The sequence below is a fragment of the Aptenodytes patagonicus genome, chromosome 25 (genome assembly GCF_965638725.1).
Source record: "Aptenodytes patagonicus chromosome 25, bAptPat1.pri.cur, whole genome shotgun sequence".
In the NCBI taxonomy this organism is placed as follows: Eukaryota; Metazoa; Chordata; class Aves; order Sphenisciformes; family Spheniscidae; genus Aptenodytes; species Aptenodytes patagonicus.
In genome coordinates, this window is record NC_134973.1 from 1,817,680 (window position 1) to 1,829,921 (window position 12,242).

A 12,242-nucleotide genomic window follows, 5' to 3' on the forward strand; every position below is an offset into this window, starting at 1 on the left:
CTCCTCTTCATTTAAAGATCAGCATTGTGGAACTTGAGAAAAGTCAAAGACAGCAGGAGCTCATGCAGCTGAAGTCGTACACGCCGTCTGATGAGTCACTGTCAGTACAGCTACGCAATAAAAACCATTTGAGCCGTGATCCTGAGGCTGATCACGGCAGGTTCCAACTGGAACTTGAATGCTCTAAGTTTCCTATGCCCCACATCAATGGCATGAGCCCTGAACTGTCCATGAATGGCCATGCTACTCCCTATGAAATTCATAACACCTTTAGCAGGCCCTCTTCAAAGCAGAACACCCCTCAGTACACGACCTCTCACCTGGACCAAGAAATAGTTCCGTGTACCCCAAACCACAGCAGCAGACAGAAGGCAGACAAAATGACAAGCTTGTCCTTACCTGATTATACCAGGTTTTCCCCAGCTAAAATAGCACTAAGGCGACACTTGAATCAAGACCATGCAGTTAATGGAAAAGCAACAACTAATGAGATACAGAGGTGAGAGCAATCATTTCCTAGGATGGGAAAGGAGGGGTAATACTATTGCTTGTTTTAATAACAGTGTTTTATTTGGATTGTGGAAAAATATTTTTAAAAGCGGAGTTTTATATGCTTTTAAAAGTTTTGTGTCAAGAAAACCAGCAGTGCCAGCTGATTGGGTAAATAAGGTGGTACAGTGCCTTGAGTTTGGTACAGGAATTCCTTGCAAAAGAGAAGTCATTAGCTTTTGTATTCTAACGATCGTACATCTCTGTTCCAGAGCTGACCATGTCAAAGAGAATGGCCTTACATATCCAAGCCCTGGTATGTCAAATGGCATAAAGCTGAGTCCTCAGGAAACTCGGCCCTCTTCCCCGGCGGCCTTACCAATTGCAGGCGAGAAGGTAAGATCTGCTTGTGCTCAAGGGCAGAGATGTTACACCTGGTAGAACAAAGAAAAAGTTGGCCAAACTAGGGAATGCAGGCATGCTCCTTTCTGTGGTCAGCTTGGCATGGAAAGTAACACAAAATACAGTAGGTGTGATACAATAAAAAGGAGCTGGCTAGACAAAGAGAGTACTGTGCTCATGAAAGATATGCTTGCCTCTGAGTTACTGGTCTGCATGTGAACTGTGCCAGTAATGCAGTAGGACTTCTTTTTGACCTGGTGCGTGTCTACTTGAACTTGAAAAGCAGACTCTTTCATAGTTAAAAAAATAAAATAACAAAAAATTGCCCACGTACTTGGTCCAGCCATGAATCATATTGGTGCTCATTTCAGAGCAAGCAGGTGCCCTCCAATAGGAGGTTACCATGGAAATATTTCTGGCCACATCTTCTGTGTACAGAGGACCTCAAGATATGAATTCTGTCAGATGAGTGCTTTTCACAGAGCTCTAACAAAGACAATAGAAAATGAGCTTGCCTAAGGCATCCTTTTGCTTATGCTTGGGGCTGGCAGTAGCTTTAATTTACATATTTCTGTGCTGTTGGATATTGCTGTCCCAGTAGACTGGTGTTGGTAACAAAGCTGCTCCATGCATGCCCTATCTTTGCTATATAGTCATCACCCTTAATCGTGTAATTCTTTTTAAAAAAAAAAAAAGGGGGGGGGGTGTCACAAAAATAAATGAGCAGGTTACCATTAGTTTAAAGAGTCTTTTCAGTAATAGCGTGCAGTTAAGAACATTACTTTCTCTTTTGCATTTATAGGTTTTGAGAGAGAGAACCTCTGTGAGTAATGGAGAAACTATCACCAGCCTACCTATCAGTATTCCTCTCAGCACAGTGCAGCCCAATAAACTCCCTGTTAGTATCCCTCTGGCCAGCGTAGTCCTACCTAGCCGTGTTGAGAAGGTGGTGAGTAAGGGATTGTCAACACTTTCCATCCCTAACTAAAATCACACTGGGCAGTTAATGGGGTGCTGTGCACCGGAATCCTTAGTGGGCTGCTAATCTTGAATGTCTAATGCTTCGGGGGAGGCTGCTGTTGGGATGCATCCTCTTGGCTCTTAGTCATTCTGTAGATTTTTTCCTCTCATGTGTCTGTGGGGTAGTGATATTTCAGCCAGGAAGGAAAGTAAAGTACATGCCTCACGAGATCCTAGTCTTAGATGTCTGGCTGGGTGGAAAAGGTGCAGAGTCTGAGAGTTTGTGGCAGTGAAAGTAGAGAATCACACATGTCAATTTGTTCTTAGCCCCTGCCTTCTTGCATGATCCTGGGAGACAAATTCTTCTGCCTCAGTTTGGTCATCTCAAAATTGTCTATCTTTATCACATACGTGTGTAGGATGAACTTGAATAGCTCCTTGAGGCTGTAATACCTAATGTGCGAGTGACTGCTCTGTAGCAGCAGAGAGCAACTAGAGAACTTTTGGGGCCATCTCTTTTTGAAATCCTGATAAGTCCCTGCTACTCTCAGTGGCAGAGGAGTTTAAAAAAGCCTGTCCAGCTTCTCACTGATGTTTGTCACAGAAGTGTTACAGTAGAGAACTGAGAAGCATTTGCTGCTTTCACATGAGAGCTGTGAATTTAGAATCCATCCACAAATGCCTGCCTTACAATCCCATATTTGGAAAGCTGGAGTTGTTTCATAGTATTGAATCCATTATCTTTTTCCAGCTGTAGACTTTTAGTTGTAGCAGAATTACAGTCTGCCCAGCTCCGGGCAGAAATCGTATGTCCTCAGAGAGAGAGAATCTTAGCTATGGATGGCATCTCTCACTTCAACACATTGTTTATTCAGGGTACCGTTTCACAATTGCTTTAGGAAAGCACCGCTTGTTGATCATACCCTCAAATAGTGTACCAGAGAACATAGCCTAATGCATTTCTTGTTCAGTTTGGGGTTGTTTTGGGGAACTTTGTGTGCACAGGCTTGGGGATATGATACAACCATTTGTTTCCTTTCCGGCTGCCTGTGACACAGTGGACTGAGGCATTCGCTCTCTGATTGCAGTGCTGTCCTGAGTCTAAACTTTCTGGGACAAAGAGCCTGTTCTCCCTCTAGCTGCATGGTATCTGTTGTGTGCTAGATACTATTGCAGTAAAATTAATCATGGTATTTATTTTTGTCCCATAACATGCTGATCTATGTTTTTCTCAAAACAAGCAAAATCTAGGACACTTAGGAAGTAGAGCCACTTTCCTTGATAGATCTACTAATGCATGTGAATTTTGTTTAAACTGTTGACTTTTGAGTATACTTCCTGTACTAAAATGCCTGTTTCTCTCCCCCCAGAGAAGCACACCTAGCCCAGTTCATCAGAGTAGAGACTCATCGACACTTGAAAAGCAGATTGGTGCTAGTTCTCATAATGGCGTAAGCAATGCTGCTGGAAACAAGCCACTGGCTTTGGCTACCTCAGGTAACAGCCTCATCTACGCGAAGGTGTGCTGTCTTGTGACAGCAGTGCCAAGTGCACGCGTCGGAGTTTTCCGAGCACTTCTTGTCAGGTCATTCAGGCAGTAGAATGCTAGATAAATGTGTGTTTTGTAACGAGACCAAAGAATCATGGATGATGATGTTTTGAGACAGTACGTGCCTACAGCTTGGATGCATTCTGGCATAAAGTATTGGTTTGACGTGCCTTTACCTGAACTGCAGCACCTTGCAGTGTAAATAAATAATTGTTTTTGTGAATTCTTCTATGTGGATTAAAAGGTTCCTATCTTTACAGTGTGCGAAACCAGCGAAGTGTTGCATAGCTGTGCTATGAGCTGATGATCCGGCTTTAAAAGTTTTATTTTACAGGGTGGTGGAGTTTTTTTTAATAGCAAAATTAATTTCTTGATGCAGGTCACAATGGTGCCTCATGAGCAGTTGTAAAGGCACAAGTATCTGGGTAGGAAGAAACTTCAAACGGGAGAGGGTAGGGATACCTTTAAGTGCAGACATTGCTTCTGAACTCACTCACCTGTTGAAATTGTGGCCTTTAGCTGTTCAGGATATGGAAATGTTGTGGACCAGGAACAGTAGGTTCTAGCATACCGAAGCTATTCTACAGCTGATCCCTCATCAGAGAGTGCATTTGTTCTTAATGTTTACCACCTCGAGGGGCTTGTGGTGTTTCTAGCATCTGTTTTGCAAAGAAGGGCTTGGCTGCAGTTTTCTATAAAACCAATGAAGTATTTAAAAACCCCCTTGTTTTAGAACAATACCATGTTCCCTTCTACCCCTTCCATTTAGACAGCCCAGAGACAAGGCCTTACTAGAGCACTAAACCCACTTATGATATACCATGACAATTACTTAATTCCCTTTCCAAGCGTCCTCCCACGTGGCATTCTTCTGCCACAGTTTCTTTGAAGATCCCCTGTCACTCCCTAAGCCACAGCCTTTTGTTTAATTTTGAGAAGGTGGACTGTGTAGATAGATGACACAGTCCCTTCTTTTTTGGGGAAGGAAACGGACTGAATTTGGCCGTCTATTTCCTTGACGGTAGGAAGGCGTTGAGAGTAGAGGAGCCCTGATTTCAAAAGGCGTAATAGCTCAAGAGAAACTTGGACTTGAATTCCATTTAAAAAACGGGTAGAGCATAGGATATCTCCATATAACGCGTGAATTTTCCTGAACTGGCAAAAGAGTAGTGAAAATCATTAACCCCTAACTGAAGCCGTCAGCACACAGAGCCACGTTCTCAACTGCACTGTGTAAAAAGCAGCTGTGCAGTTTCCTGTGTCATACACGGCTGCTGGCTGGTCTAACGCAGGTAGAGCTGAAACCACTCCCAGTCATCCCAGAAATCTAGCACTGTGAACTATCACTCAGCAGAAGCAATGATGTATACTTTCCCTTTCAACAGGTTTTTCTTACTCTTCTGGCTCCGTGGCAGTCAATGGAAATCTTACAAACAGCCCAGCCCATCTTAACCATAGTGTTGATCAGGCAGCTCTGGACGACTCTGGGAGTCTATTTAACTCAGTAGGGTCTCGGAGTTCCACTCCACAACATCCTTTGCTAATGATGCAGTCAAGGAACTCTGGGCAAAACTCCCCTGCTCACCAGCACTCAACAAGCCCCAGGTTAAATGGCACCTCCCAGAGCCTGGTAGGGGTATTGCAATATGCAGATGCTCAGAAGATGTTTGCCGAAGGAACAAAGGGGGATCTTCAGTCTGATGCAGCGTTTTCAGATCCTGAGAACGAGGCCAAGAGAAGAATCATCTTTACAATCTCTCCTAATACAGGACATGTAAAACAATCCCCTTCCAACAAGCACAGTCCTCTGCCCACGAGCACTCGGCTGGACTGTGGCCAAGCACACGCGCAGGATGGGAAGAAGCGAGGCCGGCGGAAGAGATCCTCTACTGGGAATCTCAGCGGGAACTCCGGGGTCTCCCCTAAACGCAAATCCTTACCTACTGTGTCTGGACTCTTTACGCAACCATCAGGTTCACCACTCAATATCAACTCCATGGTAAGGGCAAAAATGAAGAGCTCTAGCAAGAGAGAAGGGCCTGGGAAAGCTCTTTGAATTAGAAATAAGCTTCAGCTGTTCTATTCTTTAGCATACTCTCAGGCTGTTACAGTGCCAGTAGCTAGAATTGGCCTGAAGACCCTTTGTGAAAACGGCTCCTCTGAGAGGCGAGAGAATTGCTGAAAAGTTGGTGAACTATTTCTGTATAGGTAGAACATCTTCAAAGAGTTCTTTGCTGTCAGAGCATTAAAAATTAAAAACAATCTCTTCCCTTATGACAGAGACCTTGTTTCTGCAATGAAGTTGATTTTTAGGCTGTAGGTTAAATATTTTGAAAATAGTTTAAACTAAGATTGACTAAATAGCATAAGAGTGCCAGAAGCATATGGCATTCTTGCATAATTAAGCCAGCTATACAAGTTGTGTCATGTGATCCTGCAATGGTAGTTTGGGGGAAAAAAAAAAAGTGATTATCCCGTGTCTTCATTTCTGTGTTTAAAGATGAAATCAAAGAATGAAAATTAGATATTTTCCAAATTGTATTAAAGCTTTCGTCCCGGGCTCTAATGTAGGATGGTGGAGTATAACAATGGCAGTGCTAAACAAGCAGCTGTTGGCATATCCTAAAGCTGGGCAAGTTAAGCCTGCTTTTAATATCCTTAACAAGATGTCTTGTTTCTAAAAGGATACTCTCATCTGTAACTGCTTTCTTTCCTTCTTGCCCAGGTCAATAACATTAACCAGCCTTTAGAAATAACAGCCATTTCCTCTCCTGAAAACTCCCTGAAGAACTCTCCTGTTCCTTACCAGGACAATGACCAGCCCCCGGTACTGAAAAAGGAAAAGCCCATCATTCAGACCAACGGCGTTCATTACTCTCCTTTAACATCAGATGAAGAGCAGGGATCTGAAGATGAGCACAATAGCAGCAGGTGAATACACAGGCATAGGTTTCGGGGTGAGATTTCTCTGAGAGCTGGTAACGGTGCTCTGAACTGGAGGAGAGGTGTGTTAAGCCTTCTTTGTTCCCTTTGCTTGGAGACCGATTCCATTATGCCAAGCCTCTTACGCGGCTGAAACTGTGAATAGGGAAGGTATTTAGGCAGTAGTACTTGAATGTGGGAACCTGCTCTTGCGGTGTTTGCAAGGCTGACAGAGTCTGGCCTCTGAAAGAACTAGTGTAGAAAAGATTTCTTTTTACTACGTTGCTTTGTAGGAGTACTGAGGCTCTGTATAATCTTTAAGAATCTGTCTCCCCCTCACTCCCAGTTTCAGCTTGATTCAAAATTCTTCACTTCCTGCCCCAAACTGTTGATGTGTTGCTCTGAAAATTGAGTACTTGCCACCCTTTGCTTGCCTGTGGGTGCGATTTTTTTTCTTGTTTAAGGTGCTGGAAAAGTAACCACTATAGAAACGTGAGCAACAGCTTACTTCTTGTTGTGAAAGAAGAGCGACAATGAAGTCCTCTGAACGTGCACTAATCTTGGCAAAGAGCACAAATTCTGTAATAGCTTCTACTTAAAGTTTGTGGTGGATTTTTTATGCTTTTAAGTTCCTTTAGTACCATACAGCTTTCTAGCTGACTTGGCTTTATATGCTCTAGTCAACTGTTAAGACTTGAACATGAGGAAGATAGATTATGAGGGTAAATGTGCAACAAAAGACCTGCAATGAGTGCTATAACCTTTTTATTTTCCCACTAGAATTGAAAGGAAAATTGCAACAATATCATTGGAAAGCAAATCTCCACAGAAGACTGTTGAAAATGGTAGGTGTGAGGAATGTTAATTATTTGTTGTAATGGTTGGTCTTGGGAATGGGTGCCTGCCACTGACTGAAGTTGTTAGTCAGAAGCAGGCTTTTTTGTGCTTCTGTACTGCTGAGCAGAGTGCAGTTCTGCCAGGGCTTTGCATAATTGTAATTAAGACAGGTGGCTGATAATTACAGATTCTGGGTCAGTTCTTTCTGTAGTCACAGGTCACCAAAGATCTGACCAGTTTTTTCGCGGACTCAGGGTTTGGGGAGGGATCTGTAGTACAAAGACTGAGGAAAAAGTAGATCAGCATTCTCAAACTTTTTCAGAGCATAAACTAAATTTTTAGGGGCTTTTAGGTGACTTCACAAATATTTCTGCCTTTGGATTCAGAAATAGAATTACAGACTGATAAAATATGGGTGTTGAAAGATAAAACCCTGTTCTTAATGAGCAGATGCAGTGAATGCTGTTTTTTGACACTTACAAATTTTCTTCCAAACTAGGTGGCAGCTTATCTGGGAGGAAACAAGCACAAAGCAACGAGAACATGAATAGCAGTAAATGGAAATCTACTTTTTCACCAATATCGGACATCAACCTGACCAAAACTACAGATAGTCCCTTGCAGTCGGTTTCATCTCTGAGCCAGAATTCGCTGTTTGCCTTCAGGCCGTCCTCCGAGGATAGCCTTGCCATCGACGCCAAGATCACAGCACACACAAGGAAAAGCATTGCCATGCCCTCGTCTGGGGCAGATGGGCTCAGCCCTAGTACAAACTCCACTAACGGATTCACGTACAATGGTGGACTGTCAACTGACATTGGTTTACACAGCTTTATCGATGGTGCTTCTCTTCCGCATAAGGCTTCAGACGTGACGACTTCCAACTGCTCCCTGGGTTTCCAGTCACAGCGAAGCAAAGATGTGGGAGTATCGGAAACGAATCCTTTTTTGAACAAGAGGCAACTCGAAGGCCTCAGCGGCACGAAAGGAGAAGACTTAAATCGGTCAGGGGTCAAAGGCAAAGAGATCAGCGAAATAAGCATTCGTACTGGGGGTTCTTCAGAAAAAAACTCTTTGCAGCATAACGGAAAGGTCGGCAAAGGAAGGGACCGAGACGTGGAGTTTAAAAATGGCCACAACCTTTTCATTTCTGCTGCTGTTTCGTCTGGTGGCCTTCTGAATGGTAAAAGCCTTTCTACTGCTGTTTCTTCAGCAGGCAACCCAGCATCTTCTGTTCAGACGCACCATCCTTTCCTAAACACTTTGACCACTGGATCGCAGTTCCCCCTCGGCCCCATGGCCTTGCAAGCAAACCTCAACTCGATGACAAATTCCTCAGTATTGCAGTCCTTATTTAATTCAATGCCAGCTGCTGCCAGTCTGGTCCACGTGTCATCAGCTGCAACCAGACTGACTAATTCTCACACTATGGGGAACTTCTCTCCTGGGGTTACAGGTGGAACAGTTGGAGGTAGGCAGAACTCTTTCTCTGGTATAAGACAGGGCCTAAAGGAAAGTCTGACACTGCCTCTCCAGGGGTGAAACCCTTTCACTTCTGCAGGATGTGAAGCAGATCTGTCCCACATAACCAGTCTCCTCTATCTCTCGGAAATGCTAGGATGAGTTCAGATCCCCACAGTGAAATCTCGTGAGCTTTGTCTACTAGATGAGCTTGTTGTATCACCTTAATGAAAGAATCCACTCAGACTTTGTGATTTTGTAATGTATGCTTGTGTTGGAACCAACTTAGGTCTGCCTGCAGGTAAAAGATTTAACTTGTCATGGTACCAAGTTAAGGATCTCTAACTTGTCAACTTGAGTAAAGGTTGAGATTAGGCCTTGAATGGATTTAGCGTGATCCAGGAAGAGCAAAACATCAGTGCCTCTTCAGAGGAGATGGTGTTGGGAATTTGCGTAGCATTCTGGCTCTTGAATGGACGTGAAGAGCATTTCTTTGCCAGGAAGGGCAATGCCATATGCACCTTGCACTTCTGGGATTCTGCACAGGCTTGGCTTCTGTGGCCCAAACCGGAGACAAGCTGGCAGGACTAGAAGATAGTCTGAACCTGCCGTTACTAAGTGTCCAAGGCAGTTTTTCTTACCTGTCCATAATCATTCAGGCACCATGTCGGGAAATCCTAACTCTCACATCTCTCAGCACATAGATTTGCTGGAAATACAATCTCCCCTCTGCTGCCCTTTAAGTGGGAAAGCAGGAGGGTGGGGAGGGAAGAGCAGCAGTTTGAGTCTTCAGATAAACAACTCTAGAGACCACGTAATCTCATCAAAAGTCTACCCGTGTGGTATAGAACTGACAGTTCTTGGGTCTGACCATTTTTCCTCGTGGCATTTAGAGGTTGGCAGTAGGAAAGGTAAGTGAAATCTTTTGTACCTCCTGGCCTGCACCATTATCTCTCATTGCTTGCTGCCTTCTCATGCTGCATATTTTTGTATGTGGCTGTAACTATTATAATTTTGCTTTTTTCTTTTTTTTTTTTGCTTTTTTGTTTTGTTTCTCTTGTCACTTGAGACTGTACAAAGCCCATCTGTTGAAGCTGAGTTTTTCTCTCCTGTTTGCAGGTATTTTTAACCATGCGGTGCCTTCTGCCTCCTCTCCTCATCAATTTGGAGCCAGTTTCAGCAGCAGTGCTGTCTCTAGCAGCACAGTGCTAAGCTTAAACCCTCTGCAGGCTGTTGCCAGCACCTCATCCTCATCCTTCCCACCCCCTTCCTCTAATTTAGTAACATCTAGTGAGACTAGATCTGCTCAGCACCTCAACAGAGCGCCAGTGCAATCTGTTTTCCATTCCCCTCCACCGCCCCCTCCTAACGTTTCATTGCCCCCACCTCCTCCATTACTTGCTTCTAACTCCGAGCCTGCGCTTCTGCAGAACCTGCCATCCATCCCACCTGGCGAAGCTTTTTTGCCATCCTCTTCTGCTGCTTCTGTCCAATCTGCTAATGCTTCTTTGTCTATTAAGCTAGCTTCTCTCCAGCACAAAACCTCCCGCCCCTCCTTTACAGTCCATCACCCGCCTCTGCCCCGTTTGGCGCTGGCACAGTCCGCGCCTATGATCACGCAGTCCAACGCAGCTGGCACGTCCGCTATGTGGGTTACACTTGGCATGCAGTCTCCTTATGCTTCGCACCTTTCTGGGGTTAAGCCACGATAAAGAGCTTGCTTAGCTAACAGTTCTTATTTTGTAAGGTAAGGCTAGAGAAAAAAAAAGAGGAGTTTTGTACAAGATGCTGAATGATGCTTCTTCCTTTTCAGAGATAGGTTGGGGATGGGCTCTGTGAAACAGAGAGACCTCTAAAATGTGGGAAGCAAATAATCTGATGGCAGAGGATGGAGTCTTAATGCTCTCTGTTCTGGGAGTCAGGATTTCTCGACAAGGAGTGCTCACAATAGTAACTCTGGTCTGTCTCATCTGACATTAGGATTATGTTCAGGTTGAGATCACTTCATGAAAACGTTTATTTCTGAAGATCAGTAATCAGGAGGAAATGTCTATTTTTTAAGTATGGTTTTATACAGCTATTGGAAGTGGTTGTTTCCTACTTTGATTCCCCCCTCCCCTCTTCTTGCCCTCCGACACAGACTGTTGCACCTCCACAAGTCCATGTTTGCATAGCGTTAGGATGCGTGATGGTGCTGCTTTGTGACTGTATGTGGCAATGCGGTGGTCTTGATTTTACTGTCAGTCAACAACAGCTGCTCTAAATAATCATAAAGTCAAAAATCTCTAGGTTACAAGCTGCAGCTTTGTCTTGGAGAGCAAATGCACTGGTCTTGCATTGCAGTTAATGTGCCCCCTGCATCAATGGAAAACACAACCACAGGTATCAAAGAAGGGTTGTAATTTATCTGTGCACTGCAGCTTTATTGGACTTGCCTGCTAGGGCTAACAGTAACAGACTCCATCAGATGCTGTATTTATGCTCACTTAGCAATCACTGGCTTACTGAGTAGACTGTGAATGAGAACATAGGGAATCTGCAGGGTTAACTGTCGTCCATGCTTCATAAAGGCTGGGGCCATAGAAGAGAGGAGGGTTTCCGGAGACTGTATGCATTTTTACTGAAGCAGGTATTTATATGTCTTTAGAGCAACTCCAGAATAAAGTGTACCACCACAGAGTTGGGTACTGTTGTTCATGAAAATACTCTGTGGCATCCTGATGTAACAACTTGTGCTTGCAAACTTAAATCAGTATGTTAGGCCCCAGAGCTTGCTCCGTGCTTTTCTTGTAGGTCTTTGATGTTGTTGCTGTTCACTGATACCAAAGCTACATACAATATATGGTTGAATACTCTTTGCCGCTTATAAAACATATGACTCAATTACAATATACCTGAGAGATTCTTTTGATTGTGCATTGTGTATAGTGTCTTCATCATCAAATTGCTCCACAGACACGAACAAATCCTCATTAGGCTTTTGTGAGGCACGTAAGTATTACCTCCGTCCTTCTATACAAGAAAGTGAGGCTGAGGAAGAGTTTTGAGTAATGTGGTCCCTGCGTGCCAGCAGAGACCAACAGTGTGATGTGGTTACAGAATGGGCTTGAAAGACCCTGAATAGAAACAAGATGGGGGAAAAGGGGCAAGGAGGGTTAGGCTTGGGGTTTTGTATACGTGAGCGACTCAAGCGAGAACAGTGTGAAAGCCTTCTGCTGAAGCAGTTGCCTTATCTGGAACTGAGGTCATATTGAGCTAGACTCCATACCATCGGATGTGACGGTCCCTGTCGCAAAAAGGTTCTGAGCAAAATAGGCAAGGCACAAAAGTGACGTATGGAGAAAAGTAGCTGGATGACAAAGCTGGATTGTGGAGCAAAGGAGCAGAAATAATGCTACCAGGAGATGGTGTATGACAGACGTACCGTAGTTGTGGTCCCGCTCCGTGTGACTCTTGAACATAGGTCAAATATTTGAGCCATTTCATTGACTTCGGTGTGAATACGTGTGCTCAAGAGTCCTTGATGAACCAAGGGTGAAATCTGGAATCGGGGGCTAAAATAAACTGCTTTGCTTCTCATAATGTTTCTCCCCCAGGGTAATAAAAAATTCAAAGCAGATTA

General features: G+C 44.0%; 1 protein-coding gene across 2 annotated transcripts in view; it reads left to right on the forward strand.

Moving 5' to 3' along the window:
* The window catches only part of DOT1L (DOT1 like histone lysine methyltransferase), a 69,832-nt gene extending 58,307 nt beyond the window's left edge, over positions 1-11,525 (forward strand). Inside the window, exons 20-28 of one of the 2 annotated variants that reach the window (XM_076359587.1) lie at positions 18-499; positions 762-885; positions 1,694-1,840; positions 3,222-3,348; positions 4,786-5,399; positions 6,126-6,331; positions 7,103-7,167; positions 7,659-8,630; positions 9,740-11,525. In XM_076359587.1, the coding sequence (XP_076215702.1) occupies positions 18-499; positions 762-885; positions 1,694-1,840; positions 3,222-3,348; positions 4,786-5,399; positions 6,126-6,331; positions 7,103-7,167; positions 7,659-8,630; positions 9,740-10,332 (3,330 nt within the window). In that variant the 3' untranslated portion in view covers positions 10,333-11,525. Of the gene's footprint in view, positions 1-17; positions 500-761; positions 886-1,693; positions 1,841-3,221; positions 3,349-4,785; positions 5,400-6,125; positions 6,332-7,102; positions 7,168-7,658; positions 9,270-9,739 lie in introns of those variants that run through there. The other variant, XM_076359586.1, reaches the window with a different exon arrangement.
* The last annotated feature ends 717 nt before the right edge of the window (positions 11,526-12,242 follow it).